Source organism: Drosophila navojoa, chromosome 5 (assembly GCF_054131105.1).
Source record: "Drosophila navojoa isolate 15081-1374.11 chromosome 5, UAZ_NAV_1.0, whole genome shotgun sequence".
Taxonomy (NCBI): Eukaryota; Metazoa; Arthropoda; class Insecta; order Diptera; family Drosophilidae; genus Drosophila; species Drosophila navojoa.
This window is the reverse complement of record NC_142893.1, coordinates 24,398,213-24,422,943: the sequence shown is the minus strand read 5'-3', so window position 1 is coordinate 24,422,943 and position 24,731 is coordinate 24,398,213. Positions and strand designations below refer to the sequence as shown.

Sequence of the window (24,731 nt, the reverse complement as noted above, 5' to 3'; positions counted from 1 at the left end):
TTCAAAATGTTAGTTTTATTTTTATTTACATTACAATGGGTAGATAAATGACATAGCGAAAAAATGCAAATATTCAGTGTGTAATATAATAAAATACTATTGCATTGTTTGATTGAAAAATATTTTTGTACCGCAGTTATCAATTAACATTATTATTTTATACAAATTTATATACATTTTGTTAGCTAGTTCATCAATTAAAACATTATTTATTGTCTAAAATCACAAGCTTTATCAATCATATATAAATTATTACGCTACGTTTCTCCTGTATTTACGTAGGCATTTATGTATTTTTATCCATAGCTTAAGTAAGTATATAGCCAGATATCTTACTGATGTGAACAGTTCAATATGTGTATATGTAGGACTTATTTATCGTCGATTATAGCTATTTCTGCTGCTGGACGGCGGCGTCGACGTCGTGTCACACGGAGTACTACCTCATCGTTGAGCCGCTCGAACTGATAGTCGCTATTGCCTAACGAGCAGCGTTTGGTCACCAGGAGTGAGTCGCTGCTGTTGAGGCTCTGACTCTGGTCCAAGCTGCTGGCATAGCAGGTTTCATCGATGGTCACATTCAGCTCCGAGGGCTTCGCTGTCGTTGCTACCTCTGGTGGTGTTGGCGGTATAGAAGGATCGTCACTATTAATTATGTGCTCGTTGCGTAGATCTGTGGTGCGTTTCTTCAGCGGCGTGTGCTCACGTCGATCTGGTGTGAGACTTTCTACATTTTCGCTACTTGGCGATTTCCGTTTTCTGATCGTTCGTTCTACAATTTGTTTTATTCCTTTATTTGGTTTTATCGGGCTGTGCTCCGCCGTCTGTTGCATTGGAGATTGCATAAGGATTTGAATGAGATCCTGCTTGGGTGTTTGTCCACCCTTCATCGAGGTGGACGTGACAGCCGTTTCGTCCGGTTGGTCCTCGCTTTGACACGGCGCCTGATGCAGCTGCTTCAGTGCTATCTCGATGGTGTCCGCTTCTAGGCTCAAATTCGGATAGCTTTCCTGCGGCTTAACCGGTATTAGCTCATTCATTGCCGCTTCGAGTGTAGCATCGTCTTCACTGTGGTCTATCTTTGTAGAGTCCGGCTGGGCGTACATGACAGTGGCCGCCTCAACTGCTAGCTTCGGTGTAATTGGCCTGTTGACAGTAACAACAGTTGCCGACTTGCTATCATTCTGATTGACAGCCATAATCTCCAGCTGCGATTTTTCCGATTCAGACGTTGTCGGCGCTGCTTCTCTCATATTTGAGTTTAGGTCTTCTGTATGGGTCTGCTTCTCGTTCGAGCCATCCACTTTGTCGGCAATGTTCTCAATGTCCATCTTGATGGGCAGGCGAATGTCCTCAATGATTTGGATGCTCTCCATGCTGCGCCCAGGCCGCTTGGGCGTCTTTAAATTCTCCTCGGCCAGCCGCGCGTAAGCCAATTGACAAGGATTTGGCTCCTGGCTCATAGTGGACCCGTTTACTGTAGTCTCCATATTTTGTCGTCTCTCCGGATGACAGATATCTATTGCTTGTTCACAATTGTTGTCTTTGTCACAATTTGTTGTGTTTGTTTTAATAGCTTCAGTTTTATCTGTCACAAAGGATTCATTTGCATCGCTTTTCAATTGCTCGGCAGTTACACAATATTGTTTATCGGCTTCCTCTGACTCCACATCGAGTTTAGCTATAAAACTATTTCCAATTTTCTGATTATCATCGTTCTCTGCAGTTATTTTATTGTCTGTTGCTTCATTTGTCAGCTCGTCAACACCTAATATCAGATCCGGCATTTCTTCGTCTTTTGAGAAATCTGTTTCCCCTGAAGCGTCCCTATCGGATGTGCTTTTACGCTTTTCTTCATCCTCTAGTTTTGAACCTCCCTTTACTCCATCCAGGTCCTGTTCAATTTTCAAATCAGAGTGTGAGACTAGATTGGCAACTGGTTCTGCTCTATTTACAGTATCCACCTCTTCTGCTAACTTCCTTTCAAGTCCACTTTCTAACTTTGTTTTTCCATGTTTTTTCTTCTTCTTTTTTACTCTTTCGATTTTTGGGGAATTTAAGTCCGGTATGAAGGGTTGGGCATTCGCAGCCTCTGCTATCGAACTTCCATCTTCAACTGAAATTCCATGAGGTTTCGTATACATATTTTTCACTGCAACCTCTTCAGAATTTAAGTCCTGTGCGTCATTCGCGTCTGTTAAGTTTGCCTGATCGCCTAAGCCCGAGCCGGAAGCGTGATTGTGTTCATTTGCATCAATTACTTCCATCATTTCAGCCTCCTTCGAATTCAAACTAATAAGTTTACTTGCTTGTGCTTTATCCATTTCATTCAAGTTTTTCTTGCCATTAATTAAGTCCAAGTCGGGAATGTGATCGTTGCCCACGGCATTATCAGTATCGAATACTCTTTTCTGCTCTCCGGTTCTGATGTCAATGGCATTATTTGCATCGGATTCTCGTTCCTGCTCTCTGGCTATGAAATCCAAGCCTGGTATGCGCTGATGGTTAAATGCATCATTCACTATTATATCATCCAGCCCTTTTTCACTATTTGGCTTTTCTATTACAACCTTGATTTCGGCTATCGATTCATTTTGTCGGGATGTTTTGATTTTCGCTTCATTTTCGGCATGTTCTCTCGCATTTTTATTTGATTCGTTGTCTGTTTCATTTACTAATTCCACCGTGCTCATTTTAGATTCTGCAGAGGTTTCCAGTTTAGACTGCTCTACATTTACTAGGGTATGTTGTCTTGGCACCTGTTTGTTTATTATTATCTCAGCTTCGCCCCGAGTCTCATTTCTTACATCTTTTTGGGATATTTGCTTTATCTTCTCAACATTCCTCTCGAAATAGTTATTAATGTCTTCCGCTAACAGTTGCCTTTCTTTTCCAATTAGCTCATGAGTTTGTTGCTCTTCCTTGGCTTCAATTTGGCTTTGTGGGGTGTATTGCTCTATTGGTGTATAAGGATCCACATTGGCTAATAGATTTTCCATCACTTTTTGGCTGTCTACGCAGCGCTTGCCATCCTTTGACGGACTCTTTTGTGTGGGCGTGCTGCCAAAGAGTGTATCCATCATATCTTCCTTGTTACGCTTACTTTGGGCTGTGCACTTAGCATTGGGTCCTTTCTCGGTTTCTCGGGAGCTGTTACGTTTACTTTAAGTAGGATAGGTGTCTTTAGAAACAGGTAAATATTGCCATGTAATCTGTTATTTGAAATTATTCAGCTTACCTGTTCTTGCTGCTTGTCTGGTTAAACGAACGCGAGCCCGAACGTGAACGATATTGTGATCGTGATCGTGATCGTTTTCTTCTTTGATCCTTGCTTCGAGAACTCTGTCTCTGACTACGGCTTTTAGCATGCTCTCGACTGTGACTACGACTACGACTGCGGCTGCGACTGCGACGTCGACTCCTGCCTCGTGCGTGATCTCGATCTCGACGTCTTTCTTGCTGCTTTTCACGATCTCTGTCATGTGTGCTCCTTATGTGCACTGACCACGGAACCTTTGTTGTGGGATTTGAGCATAAAGGCATGTCTTGTTTTTCTTGCCTCTCTTGCTTATATCTCTCCTTCCCATCCCGGACAATAGGTTGAGCTACTTGGTGTCGCTTCGCCTCTGGATTATCATGTTTCTTTGCCTTTTTATCGCAGTTCTCGTTTTGGTTGTTGAATGCGATTGCGTTTTCAGTTTTTCTGTCTGCCATTTCATCGCTTTTAAAGCGCTTTGACTGCTGGTGTTGCTGTAGCTCGGGTATCTGAGACGAAGGCGGTATCTGAGACTTGGGCGGCTGCTTGCGCCTAAAGCAAATATCATCTTTCCTATATAACAGAACATAAGAGGGAACAATAAAAGATCACGCATTACTGAGCTTGCAGTTACGTCCCAGCTACTTACTCCTTGCGCAGCTGAATTATTTGTGCGTCCTTTCGCTTGATTTCCGCTTTGGCCGTGTCCAAAAGATTTTGAAAATTTACCTCCATTGTCCTGATTTTCTTGGCAAGTGTTTTTTTCTCCGCTTGTAAACTTTCAATTTCCAGCCTTGCGGCGTTGTATTTCGCCTCCCAGGCTTCCAATTCTTTGCATTTCTAGTAACGAATCCAATTAATTTCGTTCAACTCAGTGCGGAAATATACATACTTTCGTTTCAGCTTCTTGGAATTGATCCAAATCATCATAAATATCGAGTTCCTCGTCTAGCATTTTACATAAACATTCGCGAATATTTTATGAAATGCAGCAGCAGTCTTAATGCGCGAAATACGTCCAGTGTTGGCTAGTGGTTAATCGCAGAGACATTCTGTAATCAAGTCTGCGTTTATGGGTAGCACTGAAAATTGTATCAGCTGGCGTAATCAATTTGAACATTTACTTTAGTGTCATAACAAGAATTCAGTATCACAGTTAAAAACTATATTTATACGTGCACACACAATTACATATGTACATATATTGGCAATCGATGTAATGGCCGATCTGCAATCGCGCCCATATTATTACAGGCTTGAGCGCCAAAGGTTTGCTTGCGTTACATATTCGATAACAGCATGCTTTCTACTGCTCGCTCTGTTGCAATGGTATATGTTTTATTTAATGTAAGTAATTATTGCAAACATTCTTAATTATTACATTATCCATTATTTTCTATCCAGAGAGAACACGAATAAATATTTTACCAAAAATTATTGGCTTGGCATTATATTCTTCGTACTCAGCTTGCTGCTCATACTCTTATTCATATTCTTCGAAGACCTGCGCTTCTTTACGCCCGTTAATTGGATAGTTGCCATACTCATAGTAAGTTGCAATTAATTTATATACTTATCTATAGCCTATCTTATTATTTAACAGTTTGAATGCATTGTCGTGGGCGTAACCTCGTTAGTTGTGCGACATTATAAGTATCATTTGTTAATGAGTTACCTTGTATGGGCCATTGTGCTGGTAGTATTCATTTTATTGGGCTCCTTCATTCCAGTGAGCAAGTATTTAAATATCCATATCATGCATAGTATAAATTGCAGCCTTTGTAGCACGACTTAACTCTGGATATTGTGGTACTTGTTGTTTTTGGAATTATTTGCATAATTGGAGCCATGTACTTTTTAATGCTTCATGTCGTCGCAAATGTGCCATATTCATTTTTTGTATACCGGGCGCTCGTCCTTTGCAGCATCGTTACAGTATGAGTTCTTGAATTTTTAATTTGGTTATATAATAAGCGAAATTCTGCTATTTACAGTTTATAATGTATCACGCCCAAATCATCAACGGTGGACGCTTTGCTGAAATTCGTGATATGGACTATCTGTTGGCTGCGCTTATATTGTTCTACGATTTTTTGCTAATGTATTTATTAACTTTTCAATTAGCTCCAAAGTGGAGTGACGACTGCGATTCTAACAAGGATATAACAGGCAGCCTTGTATTGGATAACCATTTACTGAATCCACAACTTAATATTTCGCGACATGAGACTCATCATTTCACATGATCTGGTTTGAGTTTGCGCGCTCTGTTATGTCGATTACATACAGTTGATGGGCAGCACTTATTTAGGTGGCAGCCAACTTCACGCGTTTCGAAATTCTGGCGCGCTGCAGCTGTTTCCATTTAATGATTTGTTGTTGTTGATAGTACTGCGAATAAACTTTATTTGGCACAAAGCTGACATAAGCAATTGTTTTTTTATTTTGCAATACCACCGAACAGAGTTCAATTAAGCAAGAGCTATGGATCCAACCATATCTGTCTCGAAGGTAAGCCCCTAACATGTAGGCTTTGCATATTGACGATGTTTCCCATATTTGCTTAGGGCTGTTTTGTATACAAGAATGGCGCGACACGCGCCAATAAGAGAACGGGCAGCAAACGAAAATTCTCTGTCTCAACCACCAGTCTGCTGGGCAAGGAGTTGACCAGCCAACCTTTCTATGCTGCCTACTCTGAGTGCTGGAACCAATTCCATAGTCACATAGTGCAGCTGCAAATGGCGAGCAATGCACGGACGCTTGAGGAACTGGTGGATTTTGTGACTGGAGAGCGGACTGACAATATGGACAGTTGTGAAGTGCTGCCCACTGCGGCGCTGCTGACAGGCATTAACCAGCCCGATCACTTGAAGCAATTCGAGACGCTCACGCAGCGTCTTCATACTCAGAAGGCTGCTCGGGTCTGTGTGCTCCAATCACGAGATTGCACCACTTTGAAAGCGGCGGTGGAGTCCATGGTATACAATCTAATCGACGACCAGTCTGAGCCCGTGAATCTAGATGAAGGGGATGAAGATGAGGGACGTGAGCGGGATCGCAAACGTCTGCGTCGCACGCAGTGCACCATGAAGCATCTGCATTCATGGCATGCAAATAACTATGCTGGCGGGGATAAGCAAATAGCCTTGGTTGTTATTTTGCCGGATTTCGAGTGCTTCAATGCGAGCGTTCTTCAAGACTTCATTCTGATACTCAGCGCTCAATGCGGACGTCTGCCCTTCGTTCTAGTGCTAGGAGTAGCCACCGCTATGACAGCGGTGCACAGCACATTGCCCTACCACGTGAGCAGTAAGATCAAGCTGCGAGTATTTCAGACCCAGGCTGCACCTACGGGGCTGAATGAGGTACAGTTCAGAGATTTCCCGTCAGCTATTAACGTCACTTACGTATGTTCACTTATATTCCAGCTGCTCGACCAGGTGCTCCTCTCGCCGAAGTATGTGTTTCATTTGTCCGGCAAAGCGTTTAAGTTTCTAACGCACATCTTCCTCTATTACGACTTCTCTATACACGGCTTCATACAGGGCTTCAAGTACTGCCTCATGGAGCACTACTTTGCTGGCAATGCCTACGCCTTATGCGCCAGCTATAGCCAAGCTCTGGTTCGCATTAAGCAGCTAACACATGAGGACATGGAGACCATTCGACGGCTGCCCTCTTTTCGCCCCTATGTAGAGCAGATCAATGATTGCAAACGCATTATAGCCGTGCTCACCGATGACGATTACTTGAAGAAGAAGCTGCCGCAGCTTCTTCGCGATTGCCTGCTGCACTTTATGCTCTTCCGCTGCTGCTTGGAGTTCTTCACGGAACTTGTGGGCGATTTGCCACGCTGTCCGCTGGGCAGGCTTCGGCGAGAGCTCTACGTGAACTGCTTAAGCAAACCCATCAGCGAGCAGCCAGAGTACAAGGAATGTTGGCAGATGCTCAGCTTTATGTCCAAGGCCGAATTCGTGGCAAAATTAGGCAAGTGTATTACGCGCACTGAACTCTTCCTCAGCGAGCAGATAGCTCCTCTAGAGTTGGGCGATGCGTGCTCGGACTTGATGCGCGCTAAGCTTCAAGCACTCAAGCAATTGCTCGATGATGTCGAGCTGGCAACCATGGAGCTGCAAACAGCCGCCACAGAAGCCGATTCGCTTACAACCGAAGCTCCATTGAGCGACCTCACGCAGGTTGCCTCCCGCCAGGAGCTGAAGGCGCAGCTGCTCTTGCGCAGCAAACAGGACAAACAGCATACCACGTCGGAGTTTAGCCGAGCTCTCAATAAGATTTTGGCTCTCATTGAGTCGGATTTGGTGCTTGCCTATCTTCGTCCACTGCAGCAGGCACCGCCGCTCCACGAAATCTACGTCTTCAGTGATATTGCGACTGTGCGTCGTAATATTATTGGAGCCCCTCGTGCCGCACTGCACACGGCTCTTAATAATCCGCATTTCTATATGCAATGCAAATGCTGCGAGCTGCAGGAGCAGTCGCAGCTGGCCAGCACCATGCCTGACCTGTCGGTGGTCTACAAATTGCACTTGGAGTGCGGTCGCATGATTAATCTGTTCGACTGGCTGCAGGCGTTCCGTGCCGTTCTGCGGACTGGCGACGAACAAGAAGAGAACGAAATGCCCCTGGACCAGATCGATCCACAGATTCAGTGAGTATATCAAATGAGTATAAAAAGTATGCCCAAATATTTACAATTTGATCGCCTTCCTTTCCTCAGAGCTCGCTTTACTCGCGCTGTGGCCGAACTGCAATTTCTGGGCTACATTAAAATGTCAAAGCGGAAGACGGATCACGCCACACGTCTCACCTGGTAGAATATACAATATCCATAGCTGTAAATTATACATGTGCATACCACATACATCCTGCATAACCAGATCTTTTTATTGCCATTTACATTCGAAACCAATCAGATTGTCCTTCAGAGATCTGGTTGGTATGCTCAAAATAAAACACGGGTTGTTTATTTATTGATTTAAATTATTAAATAAAAAATTAAATGTACAAACAAGTATAATAAATGTCGGAATTTGCATGACGTCACATTGTAATCTTATCAGTGTAACAGAGAAAGTACATTAGTCGGCATAAGTATTTTGACGAAACCGTGCTGTGACTATTAAGGCTGGCATTGCTTAGTACCGTTACATAATTGAGCGTAAAATGCGAGCAAAGCAAAGATTCTATTAAATATTGCTTTTTACCTATTCCTTTCTCTTGCTACTAAGAAGAATGCATGCGTGACATAATTATTTTCACGAAAGTCAAATGAGTATATTGGTTTTGTGCAATGTCCGTCTGTCTGTGTGAACGGTGTATTTGTATATACTGCGACTGAGCTGCCAATACCAAAAAGCGTTGACGGATATATGTCCGCCCACAAAGTGGGCGTGGCGAATCAGGGATTAGAGCTAAACTTAGCTAAAATTGCTTATGGAATTTGAATGAGTATGAGTAGGTGAGTTCATACAAACATAACTGCAAAATTTGGATACTTATGCTCAAAAAATGTAAAATTTTCGATATCATCGAGAGAGGAGGTTACTAGTAATTTAACTATCCAAATTTGAAGACTCTAGCTATTATACTTTAGTATATACAAACCCTTGCGGTTTGCCACGCCCTAGTACGTAATTTATTCATTAATCTTAATTTTTCGTTCCAATTTTACTATATGTTCTGCCGAAACAAGAACGCTAATCTTAATTATATTCTCTTAATTATACTATCGGATCATAACATTAGTTCCAGCTGTAAAACTCTTGGAGATACAGTTTTATCCGATTTGCCATACATACAAATGGGCGTAGATATATCCGCCATAGCTGATCTTGGTGATCTTAGGTAGCTATAAGCGTTAGGCGATGGCTGTAAAGGTGGGGATAAAGTATAAAAAAATATAAGTTATAAAAATTATAATAAAATATAATCTAGCTTTAAAGATGTGCAGATATAGATATATTACTAAACTTCAATCATTTAGATAAACTCAATGTCCGCGCTATATATACGTACAGTTATTTTTAAAAAGTTCAATTCTCTAGATCTTATTTCTTCTGAGATCGACGCGTCAAGACATACGGACAGTTCTAAATCAAGTAAGTCGCCTTGATCAAGAATATACATACTTTGTGGAGTCTCCCACGCCTTTTTCTGCCTGTTACATACACTTGAGCAAAACCATTACAAACCAACCATTATAACCATTATAAACCAAGTGTTTACGAAAGAATCCCGCCGTGGTAAATATGTCATGAAGCATATTGTTAAATAACCAAATTTTAAAATATTATAAACTTGTTTATATTAATTGAGGTATCAAAAGACTTTTGAAGTGCTTGGGTACTCAGCATAAGTAAATTAGTGGAGGAGTTTTACGGAAGACTTCATTTAAGGAAAATCCTTTTAATCCATATTTGAATTCATCTCTTGAATAACTTAAGCCTCGAAGTGGGCTCCACTAAAAGCCTGGGCATTTGAGTCCATTTGATATCATTTGCCGGATTGATATCAACTACGTCACCGAATAACGTATTATTTGAATTAGGGTTAACTGCGCTATCTCTGAGGACTAACCTCAAACTTGTCTATTAATAGACTGGAAGACAGTAGCACTAGCCTAACCAATACTATGCGGCTACACTATACGGCCACACACACTCTACGGCCGCAGCCGCCGCACACGTAATCAAATTGAACATATGCCCCTAATGCGCTTATGTTTGCTTAAATCTCTGACAGACGCACTCTGCTTCTGTGTTTGCTGGAGTATTTACCACAAATTATTTGAAATATGGTGCAAGTGCGGCATCAAGGAAAACGCTGCCCACTTTGTCATATGGGGTATTCCCACTCTCCTTTCGGGTTGCTTCGTTCCGTTCCATTTCAACTATCCGTATATATGGGCCACCCAGTTTCTGGGAGCCAAGCAAATGGTATAAAATGTGCCGCAGTCCGATAAAGTGTCACAGTTTCTCTCTACATCCCGCTGTGGATTGTGCTGCGCTGCATTGAGATATCCAGATACTTAAAGGACTGAGCTTTCGTCGACCATGTATATACTAGCTCCATTGGGGAAAAAGGGAGTGGCCTTTCTTCTGTTGTTGTTGGCCAGCTCTATGGGCACCATTGGTGGTGCACCACTCGAGGTAAGTCTCGACTTTAACTGGAAGTTTGACTGGTGGTTAGATAAAATGCTTGTCTAATAGGCCCCGGAGGTATGTCTCTTCCAATCTGGATCAATGGAATGCTCACCGGGTAAATTTATGTAATACCTAATCTGATATCTAATTATAGGCATAGATTAGTGTGGCTCCTCTTCATTGAAATACGTTGTAGATATTATATTATTTTGCTTTATAACTTGCATAAGCTCATATCACAATAATTTCCAATTTTTAGTCAGTTAGATTTAAGAAACTTATATATGGTATATTTTTTTTAGTTGTAGACCTATGAACGTATTAGGCCGACACTCATGTTTAGGTATCTTACACTTCTGCCGAAAAAAATTATAAATGCAAGAGATATACATTTATATTTATTTTTTTCTCGATATTCCTGACTCTGATTTGGTTGACATCTTGCAATGTTTCGGTATCCCCCAAGATTTGCTTGACAATTTTAAATTTTGTTGCAGACTTATTGAAAATGATCATCATAATAGGGGTTAAGTGGGTTGGCTGGCGAAAATCCTCAGACCGAACCCTCCACGCGGGTGCCGGCTGGGCAATGGACGGTTGAAGGACTGTTGGAATAAACAGAGCTTCGCGTCTAGCAAAGGACTCAATGCAGCCCTCAAATAGAGAGCTGAAATGAGCCATGGTCTTGAGGTACTTGAGAACAATTTCGTAGATATACTTCGTTCCAAAAAGGATCTATCTCCACAGAAGAGTCATGAGTTGCTTTTAAATAATTTACAAAACTAAATTACGTGCTAAGAGAGGCGCCTTAGAAAGTAATAACCTTGCAGTTATTCGCTACCGATTCCAGAATACTGATTCAGAGTAGATCAACAGTACTTTATTTATCTCGGAATTTCTAGCCGTAAAACCACAGATGATACGATAATGATACCATCTTATTGACTTGGATTGTCAACGCGAATATATTTCCATTTCATATTCTGACTACTTATTTAGCAGTTCTGATATATCACCTAGCAATTCCAATGAACTGGGCACTTGAAGACTATCAGGCGAGCTTACAGACGAGTATAGATGAATAAACAGTCGGACGGACAGCGGCACAAAACTCATTCGACTTTTTGAAGTAGTGCTCTACTCAGTATTTATTGGAATTCCTTATTAAAACTCCATTTCTTTAAGGAATCTTATCAATTATGTATTTAATTGGTCTATGTCGTATGCCCATGGATTCGTAATACGCAGCTTAACTTGGACCTGGACAATTTGCATAATTGTGACAAGGTAAAATATGTAACAAATTGTTAATGGATTTTTGTGTTAAAAATAGCAAAATTATCAAGTATTCAGTTTTCTCCTTTAAAAATCTTGTCTTGCATTTGATAAATTAGCACATATATTTTATAAATTGTAGCTATTAATAAAAAATGTTTAAGGAAACAAATTCATTGCAATTTTTCCAGTTGTTTTTTTTTTTTTTTTAAGCGAGTATAGTCAAGCGTCTATAAGAGTATCAACAAAAATGCAGATCAGACTGTGCACCCAGGGATTAATTGCCTCACATTAGCTTTAGCGTCTCGATGGCAGCAGCAATGCGTTCCATTTCAGTACGGGATTCGGTTAGCTTCGTATCATTAGCCGCTTTCACCTCGGCAGGTACCTTGGTGGCGTAGTCGGAGGCCTGAATGGCCTGGCTGAGTTTGCTGACGGTCTGTTCCAGTTGTTCGCGTTTCTTCTGCAGCTTGGCAATCTCCTTGTCCGCCTCGATCAGACCCTTGAGCAGTAAATGCACTTCACACTGTCCCGAGATGGTAAGTATTGCGCAGCCAGCCGGCGGTGCCGTATCGAATGCCACAGTGGAGCAGTAGGCAATAGTGGCCAAGTCGCTGGCATAACGCTTGAGTATCGCATTGGGTGCTGGATCTGTGCACACGACATAGGCTTCCGTCTTGGTCTTGTTGGGCAAATTGTAGTCGGATCGAGCGGAGCGTATCACACGCGCTGCCTTCTGCACGAACTCTACATCCGATTCGACCTGAGGGTTGCGCCAGCTGGTATTCGCTGTGTAAATTAAAGATCATTAAATATAATTCGATTATGCATTGCTGTTTCTTACTTGGATAACTGGCTACGCAAATGCTAGGAGTGCTGTCCGCCCTTGGCAGACGCTGGAACAGCTCCTCGGTAATGAAGGGCATGAAAGGCGAGAGTAGACGTAGGCCATAGTCCAGGCACACATATAATGTGCGCCTAGCTGCAGCCTGCTGCTCGTCATTGCCGCTTTGGAAGATGGGCTTCAGACACTCCAAATACACATCACACACATCGTACAGCCAGAAGGCATAGCAGGCGCTGGTTACGGCCGCGAAATCGTAGGACTCAAAGCCAGCATTGCATGCCTCAATGGTGGCCGCCAATCGTGACAGAATCCAGGCATCCATTTGGTTCAATTCATTTGAGATTGTCACCTGGGTGTTGTAGAGCTCATCGCCGGTGAAGTAGAGCAGGGCGAATTTCGTGGCATTCCAAAGCTTGTTGCAGAAGAATCGATAGCCCTGCACACGATTAATATCCAGATTAATATCACGAGCTTGGGTGATGTAGGCACACAGCGCAAAACGCAGCGCATCCGAGCCGCACTCGGGTATGCCCTGCGGATAGTCCTGCTTCTGACCCAGTTTGGCCTTCTCAATCTCACGCGGATCCAAATTGGAGCCAATGAGTTGCTTGTGCAGACCCTCCAGTGAAATACCATGAATCACGTCCATGGGATCGATAACATTGCCCAGCGATTTGGACATTTTGCGTCCGTGAGCATCGCGTACCATTGGATGCAAATATACCTCCTTGAAGGGCAACTTTCCCATCAACTTCTGGCCGAAGAAAACCATGCGCGCCACCCAGAAGAAAAGTATGTCGTGGCCCGTCTCTAATAGGGACGTGGGATAGAACGTCTGCAAATCAACCGTGTTATCCGGCCAGCCGAACACGGAAAACGGAAACAGACCGGAACTGAACCAGGTGTCCAGCACATCCTCATCCTGCTGCAACACTATTTTGCTGGCGTCCACGCCAAAGCGTGTGGCCGCCTTGCTCAAAGCCTCCTCTTCACTACGTGCCACAATCCAATACTGTTCATCATCGGGCTGTATAGCGAAATTAGGAAATTGTTTATTTTGTGATGCGAATAATTAAATGGAATGCTCACCGTGCTGGCTTTAATACTGGCATCATTAAAGCTAACATGGTAGGCAGGTATGCGATGACCCCACCAGAGCTGCCGCGAGACACACCAGTCCCGTATGCCATCCATCCAATGATACCAGGTCTTGGTGTGATGCTCCGGCAAAATCTTTAGCTCACCAGAACGCACTGATTCCGTGGCAGCGGCAGCCATATCCGCACAGCTGACATACCACTGCGGCTTGATCAGCGGCTCCACCACATCCTTGGAACGACTGCAAATGGGCACAACCATGGCATTGTTCAGTGTCTCGCGGTAGAGTCCCAATTGCTTAAGCTTCTCCAGCAGCCGTTTTCGGCAATCAAAACGCTTGAGCCCCGTGAACTCGCCATAGTCGCCAATGATGAAGCCGTCATCATTGAATATGGTAATGAAGGGCAGATTGCAGCGCTTGCCCACCTCGTAGTCATTGGGATCATGAGCGGGAGTTATCTTAACGGCACCCGTGCCAAAGCTCATGTCCACAAACTCATCACTGACAATGGGCAGGCGGCGATCGCAGAACGGATGCACCACATGCTTGCCAATCAAATGCTTGTAGCGTTCGTCTTGTGGATGCACTGCCACAGCCGTATCACCCAACATGGTCTCAATGCGAGTGGTGGCAACAATGATTTCCTCGTCGCTACCCTCTACCTTGTAGGCGAACTTGATGAGCACGCCGAACTCCACCTTCTCGTCGTAACCCGGGATGCTCAGGAATGTACGGCCAGCCAGTTCCACTTTGTCCACTTCAATATCTGAGATGGCGGAACGCAGTGAGCACGACCAGTTCACCAAGCGGGAGCTACGATAAATGTCTCCTTGTTCGTGCAGACGCACAAAAGCCTCCGTAACGGCGCGACACAGCTTCGGGTCCATGGTAAAGTTTACGCGTGTCCAATCGTAGGAGGAACCCAGAGCCTTCAGTTGATCATAGATGCGACCGCCCTTCTCACGTCTCCAGTCCCATATGCGCTCAATGAATTTTTCACGCCCCAGATCGTGCCGTGACAAGCCTTCCTCCCGCCAAATTAGCTTCTCAACCACCACCTGCGTGGCTATGCCCGCATGGTCACAGCCCGGCACCCATAATGTCGTGCGTCCCTTCATGCGGTGATAGCGCGTGATGGCATCCTCAATGGCATTAGTCAAGGCATGACCCAAATGAAGGGAGCCCGTAACATTCGGAGGTGGTATGACCATGATGAATTTCCCGTTCGGATTAGGTGCATCAATAGAATCGCGCTGACGTAAAGCTAATTAGAAATTACTTTAAAAAGAATATATTTTTACACCTACGCCATATTCGGGTGTGAAGAATCCCTGCTTCTCCCACCAGCTGTACCACTGGGCCTCCACATAGCGTGGACTATATGCATCGGGAAGAGCTCCGCTGATATCCTTCTTTTCGCCAGGAGCTGTGCTGGCCGTATAAACTGCTGATTCTTTGACTTCTTTGGCGCGTTTCTGTAATAACAAAAGTGATTGTAACTTTCACCGAAGAAAATAACAGTGCATATGAAAGATGGAAGGTGAGCTTTAAAATACCTGACCCAAATAGTTTTTACAAGGCATAACAAAGCAGCGTAATTATCTTTCACTTTTCTGCTTACGATTCACGCAATTAGTATTAATGGAGTTGAAGTAATTGCATATACGCATGAGTCATTCGAATGCCGAAATAGTCTATGCGCTGTCCTTCCCTGTTGCAAGTACAACGCCAATCGGCTTAACCTATGACAATTCGTGGCACAGAGCCTTACCTCAGGTTTTTGTTTTTTTTCTCCTGCCGCTGGCGCTGCTGATGCCTTTTTGTCCAACTTGGCCTGTAATTTGGCCAGCTTCTCAGCTTTTTTTGCTTCCTTTTCCAATTGTTTGGCCGTCTTTGGTGGGCCTCCATCACCGGCTGGCGAATCGGCGCTGTTTGGCTGTTCTTGTTCCGGCATGCTGCGTATTCGTGTTTATAGCTGCGCTGTTTTAATGTGAAATAAAGTGTTGCTGTTATAGTTTTTGCTGATGCAATGTACGTATTAAAAAAAAGTAAACTCACTTTTGAAGTTCCTCACGCGAATTGCACTCACAGATGAAAACGTGTGCAAAACGTGTGACCAGCGCAACCAGTTATTTTCCCAGTTAATATCGATGTATAGCACTGCAAAGTAGTGTAATCGAATCGCTTTATCGTATGTGGTGCATCTCTAGTTATTTCAATGTGTTTTGTTAAATTTAGCAAAAATTTGCAGTTTCCGTGTATTTTGTAACAGTTCATTGTGAAGTGTGTGACTACATAATCTCAAAAGTTGCAAGTGTGTAAAACCAAATGACAAATGTTGTATGCACAATATACCGCAAAAATGCCAATGGACAGCGACACCACAGACAAACGCGTCCCTTCAATTGAGTAGTGCAGTTGTAGATACTGATTGGAAACCACAAAAACAAATATAATGGTATTCTTATGAAGACAGCGATAACACAGTAAACAGAAGCGGAGACAGCCTAGCACACACTCACACGTGTGGACACCCATACACAGGCATGTCCAGCAGGGCGAGCTGATCTATTGTAAATAAACCGCATATACACATCTATTGTGAACTTGGTCACGTAGGCCGTTTGTTGTTGGATTTGTGTTCTGAGCCCCAAACTATTGCGAATTTGTAGAAGGCATTCTTTTATCGATAACAACTGAGCAGCATGTAAGAAAAAAGTTTAGCGACTCCTTAATTAAAGGTGAGTTACTCTCAATTAGCTTTAAAAATCAAATGCAATCCAGTCAAGTTTTGCACAAAATCGATTTTTCAAATTACCTTTGTGCCGTTCAGCGAGTCGCATTGTCGAGCCTAATTGACTTTGCGGCCTACTCTTTCCATCGCTTTTTATACCCTGAACCCATTGAAAATGGGAAATCAGGGTATAATGGTTTTGTTAAAATGTATGTAACAGGCAGAAGGAGGCGTGGCAGACCCCACAAAGTATATATATTCTTGATCAGGGCGACGAGCTGAGTCGATTTAGCCCTGTCCGTCTGTCTGTCCGTCCGTCCGTCCGTCCGTCCGTCCGTCCGTCCGTCCGTCCGTATGTTTGAACGCGTCGATTTCAGAAGATATAAGAGCTAGAGACTTCAACTTTTTTTTAAAATGTCCGTAAAAACAGCGCGCATATCGAGTTTTTCACTAAAAAACGATAACTCATTCCGATAGTTTTTTATCGATAAAAAACCTTATCGAAGATCACTTAAATAATTATATCTCCTACATCTTTCAAGCTAGAGTCTCCAAATTTAAAATGTATATTAAGATGTATTTTATACAATTTCGGTTTTTGTTAAAATTTACCCCCCACCCCTAAATCCACCCCCTCACCCTCATCTTTGTAAAAGTCGTATATCAAATACTAGAGACTTGTGCTTCGGTATGCACATACATTTAAACATCATGATTACGTTCTGTAAGTTTCATTACGATCGTACGTCTAGAAATTAAATTATTCAACAAATAAGTTCTCATAATATTGCCAACACTGCAGCGCAACCCAAGCGCAATAGGTTATAAATTTATAACTCCTACATTTTTAGAGCTATAGTCTCCAAATTTTAAAAGTATATTCCAATGCATTTTATACAATTTCGGTTTTTGTTATATTTTGGATACCGGCTCCAAATTCACCAGAATCCCCAGTGAAGGTCAGATTCTAGTATAGCTAATTGTGAATGATTTGATTTGATGTTTTCTTTTAAATGCCAATTATTCAATAGAATATGTAGATCATATGCTGAAAGTTTCATTAAATTCGGTTTAGTCAATCGACGTTAAAAAATAACAAAATGTTTGGCCAATTAACAAACGCACGTGCTGCAGCAACAGCAGTTTTCCAATACGTGTGCACACATACATTCAAACATCTTCTAGCACATTCTTTGAATCACATCAGCAGTTAGTTTCGTTTAGTTCTGCTAGATGGCGTTGCATCAGTGAATCTATTTCAGTTTTGACATTGCAAATGAGAACAGAGGAGTGGGGTCATGGTAGAGGGCGCGGCGCTCGATCGCGAGGTCCCCGGTTCAAATCCTGCTGGGCGTATGTAGATTTCTTTTAATTGCTTCAAAACTTTTATATATTTGTGATTAAATTTCTCTTATATTTTTTTCAAAAATCGAAATTGAAATTTTAACATTTTTATTAGTTTGGTTGTTCTTGCACATTCTTAAAGTCACATCAGCAGTTAGTTTGACTTAGATTTGGTAGATGGCGCTGTAGCAGTGAATCTATTTCAGTTTTGACATTGAGTGTTAAAACAGAAGGGTGGCGTCAAGGTAGAAAGCGCGGTGGCTTGATCACAAGGTCTCGGGCTCAAACCCGGAGCGTGTCGGAATTATCTTTTTTAATTGTTTCAAAATTTTTATTTATTTAATTAAATGAGTTTTCTATTTAATTTATATTTTTAAATACATCGATCAATTGAAATTTGAACCATACTAAATGTGCTTTTCTATTATTTTGGTTCAGGGTAGTATCTAGTCGAGCACTCTCGACTAGAGTTTTCTTACTTGTTTCTTTTGGTTTTCGTACATGTATTCTTTTTTAGCCGGTCAATGCGTAATTTGAGCTGCGGCTACGCGAATTTTGTTTATTTTATATTTGGGCAACTTATGACAAATACATATTTATTGCTTGCACTAAGTTCGAGTGTTAGCTATCTACTAATTACTATGCAAAGTTTGTACGTCTGTCGGTCTGCGATAAAACTAACATTGCATTCAAATTTTGAATATTGAGGAATATATATATTAGAAATTTATAAATTTTGAACAAAGTACATTTTTGTTTCTGTGGACGATAGTTTGGCCTTTATATAGTAATTTTTGTGTAAATAAAATTTTTAAAACTACTATTTCATCCTTAGAAATGTTCACTCTATTATTTTGTTCTATTAAGTCTAAAAACCTGTGAACTACATTTACAGTTACATTATAAAGCTAAGCAATTAAGTTTTATTTTTTATTTATATTATTGCTTTATATTATCTTTTGTGTATATAATACAAATATATAAAATGAATTTTAGATCTTCATTAATTTGCAAAGAAAGGAAAACAAAAGTAGTGTTTTATATAATTGGATTATCATGTCTAAAATTAATTATCTTAAGATCATTTGTTAAGGTAATGTAAAACCATTAATTATCTATCTGTTGAACAATCTATTAGAGACAGTTATTTAGTTTATTATATCATTAGAACTAACCAATAAGAACTACAAAATTATAATCAAGTAATATATAGTAGTTTTCAAATTATTCCTTTAATATTAAAATTAATCTACGGAACTTGATTCTGTTTTAGCATATAATTAAGCCAGGTTTTTAACGTTTCGTTAATCTAAGACAGTTTATAGTTTCTTATTTAGTGGTATTTGGTTTGGCAGCGCCCCGAAATTAAACACGACAGCTGCTTAGCTATCGCGGTGTTAATGACTTCTTCTAATCAAACAAATGCTCCTCGGCTCGCGGTGTAAACAAAGCGTCAAACAAATGTTTGAAAAGCAAAAAAAGTTATTGACATGCGCAGACAGCCCTTAGGCAGCGAGGCAGGGCAACGACGCAGGATAATGATACAAAGGCCCACGTCCAGGCTAGCACAGACGACAACTGACCTGCGACAAAGACAGCGCCAGAGAAACATCTGCCTCTCACAGCTTGAGCCAGAGCTCTAGCTTGAGTTCGAGTTCGGGTTCGGGTCCTCAAGATGTCTGTGTCTGCGGCCTACCTGCAGACAGGACAGCAGACAGGGAGTAGAGAATAGTGAGAAAGAGGGAGAGAGAGAGAGGCTTGGAACCGGACACCCAAGCAAAGTTCAATGTACGCCTGCGCAAACATTTTACAGGATGCACACGCGCAGCTGCCACAGGATTTGTCGCTCGGATGTGCGTGATTTTTATTCTCTCTGCCTTCATGTCTGTTCGTTCCTTGTCTTTTATTCTTTTGCTCAGTCTCTTCTTCCTTCTTGCACTTCCTAAACGGAAATCTCAAATGTTGTAACTGTTATATTTTTTCTTTTCTTTTCGTTTATTTTTTGCCAGACAACTTGTATGTAATCTGTGTAACGATCGCTTCGACCGCTTATCCTGGCCACGCCCAGTAACCTCTTGCTCTCTCTCCCCCTCTATCGCTCGCTTTGTGTGTGAGCTACCGGTTTTCCGAAAACAAGTTGGGAATGCAATTTGAAACTTTTTTCCATCCATATTTTTGAATTTTTTGTTGGAGTCCTATTCCTCGCTCAATTGGGGCGATCGTGCCCCTGTGCTCGTATTGAGTTACAGTGGCTCGAAAGGCTGCGTCTGGAAAGTATTTGGTTTTAAAACATTGCTGTACCTTGTTATCTCTGATATCCATATGCTGGCTGCCTGGCTGGACTGGCTGGTGGAACTGAAAAGCGAGCTCCTTTTTGCTGGGGGGCACATGCAGGTGATGCAGCTCGGACAGCTGCTAATGTTGCCTAACCAGCATATACAATTTTGTTGGTGGAAACGTTCCGCTTCGAATCCATTTGTACTTTCTGTACACCCAAAACCAAATAAATATTCAAAGTCAAGCAGCTGCGATTATAAGGAATCGAATATGCATAACTGCTGTTAATGTGAAATAAAGAGTTGAATATCTTTGTAATATTAGATAGTCTGTTCTATAGCCTGTTCTTTTTTAGATACTCAGAAATATTGTTATACATATACATATATGGTGATATGTAATGGAACTTTCAGTATATTTTATTATAATACTATCCTTATTCTCGGTTATTGTTACAATTTGTTGTTGATAATTAGTTAACCATTTACTGTTTTTACAGCTTTATCCAAAGTTAATGAACTGTTTATTGAAATCAAGCCGAATATTAATAGGTTGATATGGTTTGAATCTGGAAAAAAAGGTGTAATATCGAATCGATGTTCCTGATGTTCCTTTCATTATCAATCAAAATGCATTACTCCAAACTTTTCACCTAAAAATTCTGTTTTAGCTAAAGCTAAAACATAGTTAGTTTGTGTCAATATAGAACTCCCCCGCACTAATTATTACTATGATATGTGACTACGTGAATTATTGCAGTTAATCAATTGAACACTCAACTATTTCAATGCACACTCACACACACTCATACACACACACACACACACACACACACACACATGGATGTATTCTCAGCAGCAACCGCAGCTAATCAATCGAACGACGTCCATCAGCTGCCAAGTTGAAATACCAACTGTAGAAGGAAATGCATCAGCAACTGCTGCAGATGCTGCCTTCTGAATTGTGCATTGTGTAGAGCAGTCCTCTGCTTTGGGTCATGGCGCATGCCATAGCAGGAGCAGTTGCTGTCGCAGTCGTAGTTGCAGTTCCAGTTGTCGCATCTAGTTTTAGGGGAACTCCCATTTCAAAACAGATGTTGCCTATAGTCACAATCAATGCATCAGCGGGCAGCTGTAGGCAGGCAGTCAGTCGGAGGCAGAGGTAGTTTGTTGCAGCCGGCATTCAATGCATTTATTATCCTTCGTACCTTTGCGTGGCGACAGATGGCAACGCAGTCATTCAGTCCGCCAGGCCTGGTTCGGGTCAAGCAGCTGCTGTTGCGCTGAAGTCTGCACTAAGCACTTGAAGTGCAGGTGTTGGTTGGCCTGCCAGAGTTGGTCATACGGAGTCGAGCCTCTGCCGGGCTCGTCAGCTGGTCAGAGTGTTGGTCCGGTTGGCCCTGGTCGTGACTGACCCTACACGCATACCACGACGCTTGATGGGGGATGTTGCCAAAAATCAGCTGTTTTTGCGCAATGTTTATAAACAAAATGTAACCCTTAGACAAGTCTGGGCCAACACACCAATATGTATATATAGAGATATATTTTTGGAACCACCACTGAACACAGCAGAGCAGAGCTGAGCTGAGTCGAGCTGAGTTCTGCTGTTCTGTGCAGTGTGTAGAGTTAAAGGCAGAGCAACCACCGGCAATGCGACCATGTCCACGACCTACTTTGGCGCACTGGCTCTGGGCCACATGGCGCATGGGGTGGTTCCGCTCACAACAACACACACTGCAGACAGTGTAAGGCGTCCACGGCCTTTGTAGGTGCAAGGACGTTTGACACCGGGTGCAAAAATCCCCCCAATCAACCCAAACAGTCACGGAGTAAGCCGGCAGCAACCACCAAGTCAAATATGAGGCACCGACCGACCGACCACCACGGAAAAACCATGTGCTCTGCTGTGTTCCGCTCTTGGTCATGTGCTTAACCGAACCACCACCGCCGACACCACCACCACCACTGTCAAGAGCAGCGTATTACCCACCTTGCAGTTCATTGGCATGTGCCGGCATGTCATCAGCCTCATCCACACAACGTCTTCGTCACTTTTAGGAGTTTTCCCAAAAAAAAAAAGAAAACAACAGAAACCAAAACAAAGTGCGACTTGGTGGTAGTTAGAGTCGCGCTCCCATTCATAAAGCATAACATAAACATACCCCCGCTCTCTCTTTTTCTATATATATGTATATATTGTATTGTTTGTTTTGACTGTCTCTGGGTGGTTCTTTATTCTAGGTGGTGTTTGTTGGCATAGATTTCCCGACCTAATCGCAGGTGTACCCTCATATATATAGTATAGACAACCCCCTAAAACTTGTGGCTAGCTCAACAGGTCCGTCCTGGTTAGTAGTGGTTGTTGGTGTATATGTGTGGCCCGATTGAGGGTAATTAGTATTTTTTGGGGTTATAAAATTGGCATTGACCCAACCTGCATATATGTATGTATATGGATGAAGGGGTTGAAGGTCGTACAGGTTGGTCTTAAATGGGTTGTTGGGCAAAAGACTCTTGGAATTTTAAGATTTAAATACTTAAAGATATTTTATGTCAGATTTATACGAATATAGTTTTCAAGTTTTTTTGTTTTCTAAGAATACATATTATTCAAATAAATTGATCTTATGAAATGATACAAATAAAATGAGAGTTTTTAAAGCATTATGACATTCAATCAAAATACACAGAAATTGGGATTTAATAATATAGCATACTTTTTTGTAAGTTTTGTTTGTGAAATATATAAAAAATTATATAGAGAAATAACCAAAATAAAACACCTAGAATATTAAACATGTTATCCATATATGTTGAAAAAATTGCAATAATGAATACCTAAATATCCGCTATTACTCAAATGTATTTCACTTTTAAAGTAGGGTGAAATTGATAGCTCCGTTCTCAAAATGGTGTAATTGGAGCATTTCCGAGGAAGAAAAAGTAATAACATAAAAAACCAAGCGCTGTCTCGAATGCTCCTGCTTTCCGGTCGACCAGACACTTGAACACGCGCGATGTTGGCTTGAAAATAATATTTTGCCTACAAAAGATTTTTTCTTTGCGCTTTCAAAATGGCGACGCCGCTGACCAACAAAATCAATGCAAGAAAGCGGCGGCGGCGGCGGCGGCAGCAACTTCAACGACGTGCGTAGAACAAGAACAAGCGCAGCAGCAGCAACAAAGTAAAATAAAGCAGAAGAAAAACAAAGGCAAACATTAGAAACAGCAACAGCAAAAACGCTGACAGCGACGCAGACACTAAACATTTCGCAGCAGCGCAAATCAAACGGCACAAACAATGGCGGACAAGGCGAAACGGAACGTCAAGCGCAAAAGAGAAATAATTAGATTGAGGCGGCAGCTGGGCGCAAAGGCGGCAGCTGAGAGAGTGTGAGCCATTAAATATTATGAGAGAGCGTGTGCTGTGCATGGCTGTGAGTCTTTGAGTGTGTGTGTGAGAGAGAGCAATTACAATTGCGAGTGCGCAAGAACGATACAGCGCAGCGAGCATTGAAAGCTTAAATTTGTCTGCGAGCCACAACAACAACTGCAACAGCAATGGCGGCCACCGATCCAAGTACAATAACTAAATACGAACAGCACGAGAAAATGTAAACTGTAAAATCGAGCGGCTCCTAGCACACCAGCCCCCTCTCTCAATCCCAAGGATATGTACCAATTGTAATGAACAGTCGGCAAATGCAAAGCAAAACAAAGCATTGGACCAAGCCAAAAATGCTACAACGAGAAAAAGAAATGAAAAAAACAACACAGTTGTGCAATTGAGATAACAAAAGGGAAACTTGAACAAGTAAGAAAGCTCTAGTCGAGACTGCTCGACTACGAGATCCCCTGAACCCTACAAGCAACTGATATTTCAATAATAATTAGCAAACACACACTCACACACACACACACACACACACGCATACAAACAAACACACGCATATACACACACTCATATATATACAGGCGATTACGCTTGGGTTGCGCTGCAATGTTGGCGATATTAGGAGAACTTATTTGTTGAATAATTTAATTTCTAGACGTACGATCGTAATGAAACTTTCAGAACGTAATCATAATGTTAAAATGTATGTGTATACCGAAGCACAAGTCTCTAGTATTTGATATACGACTTTTACAAAGATTAGGGTGAGGGGGTGGATTTGGGGGTGGGGGGTAAATTTTAACAAAAACCGAAATTGTATGACATGCGTCTTAATATACATTTTAAATTTGGACACTGTAGCTTGAAAGATGTAGGAGATATAATTTTTTAACTGATCTTCGATAAGGTTTTTTATCGATAAAAAAGTATCGGAATGAGTTATCGTTTTTTAGTGATAAACTCGATATCCGCGTGATATATACGGACATTTTAAAAAAAAGTTGAAGTCTCTAGCTCTTGTATCTTCTGAAATCGACGCGTTCAAACATACGGACAGACGGACGGACGGACGGACGGACGGACGGACGGACGGACGGACGGACGGACGGACGGACAGACAGACGGACAGGGCTAAATCGACTCAGCTCGTCGCCCTGATCAAGAATATATATACTTTGTGGGGTCTGCCACGCCTCCTTCTGCCTGTTACATACATTTTAACAAAACCATTATACCCTGATTTCCCATTTTCAATGGGTTCAGGGTATAAAAAAGGGGACGCGCGCTTTGCTTTTTGTATGACGCGTGTGCTATAAGCCTCACAAAAGGATATAAAA

At 42.0% G+C, this 24,731-nt stretch overlaps 4 protein-coding genes and 1 long non-coding RNA gene across 5 annotated transcripts; 3 read left to right on the top strand and 2 right to left on the bottom strand.

Moving 5' to 3' along the window:
• Nucleotides 1-193: 193 nt before the first annotated feature.
• FLASH (FLICE-associated huge protein) lies at nt 194-4,319 on the bottom strand. Its single transcript, XM_018103107.3, has 5 exons — nt 4,149-4,319; nt 3,906-4,096; nt 3,239-3,829; nt 2,808-3,162; nt 194-2,777 (listed from the first exon to the last, which is right to left on the bottom strand). Exons 1-5 carry the CDS (start codon nt 4,209-4,211, stop codon nt 372-374), a joined length of 3,606 nt encoding a protein of 1,201 aa, XP_017958596.1. The 5' UTR covers nt 4,212-4,319; the 3' UTR covers nt 194-371.
• A 42-nt stretch (nt 4,320-4,361) lies between these two features.
• Nucleotides 4,362-5,684, top strand: LOC108652909 (uncharacterized). The gene is made up of 5 exons (XM_018103106.3): nt 4,362-4,603; nt 4,661-4,805; nt 4,860-4,985; nt 5,042-5,191; nt 5,251-5,684. The coding sequence occupies exons 1-5, from the start codon at nt 4,476-4,478 to the stop codon at nt 5,500-5,502; spliced, it is 801 nt and encodes a 266-aa protein (XP_017958595.1). The 5' UTR covers nt 4,362-4,475; the 3' UTR covers nt 5,503-5,684.
• On the top strand, nt 5,628-8,291 carry Orc3 (origin recognition complex subunit 3). Its single transcript, XM_018104494.3, has 4 exons — nt 5,628-5,767; nt 5,824-6,624; nt 6,688-7,928; nt 7,998-8,291. Exons 1-4 carry the CDS (start codon nt 5,741-5,743, stop codon nt 8,092-8,094), a joined length of 2,166 nt encoding a protein of 721 aa, XP_017959983.1. The 5' UTR covers nt 5,628-5,740; the 3' UTR covers nt 8,095-8,291.
• Nucleotides 8,292-11,824: 3,533 nt separating this feature from the next.
• ValRS (Valyl-tRNA synthetase) lies at nt 11,825-15,907 on the bottom strand. The gene is made up of 6 exons (XM_089261446.1): nt 15,702-15,907; nt 15,415-15,623; nt 14,951-15,118; nt 13,634-14,896; nt 12,542-13,571; nt 11,825-12,486 (listed from the first exon to the last, which is right to left on the bottom strand). The coding sequence occupies exons 2-6, from the start codon at nt 15,595-15,597 to the stop codon at nt 11,984-11,986; spliced, it is 3,147 nt and encodes a 1,048-aa protein (XP_089117572.1). The 5' UTR covers nt 15,598-15,623; nt 15,702-15,907; the 3' UTR covers nt 11,825-11,983.
• A 426-nt stretch (nt 15,908-16,333) lies between these two features.
• Nucleotides 16,334-23,760, top strand: LOC149091223 (uncharacterized). Its single transcript, XR_016196987.1, has 2 exons — nt 16,334-16,384; nt 22,880-23,760. It is a non-coding gene; the product is annotated as an uncharacterized LOC149091223 (long non-coding RNA).
• The last annotated feature ends 971 nt before the right edge of the window (nt 23,761-24,731 follow it).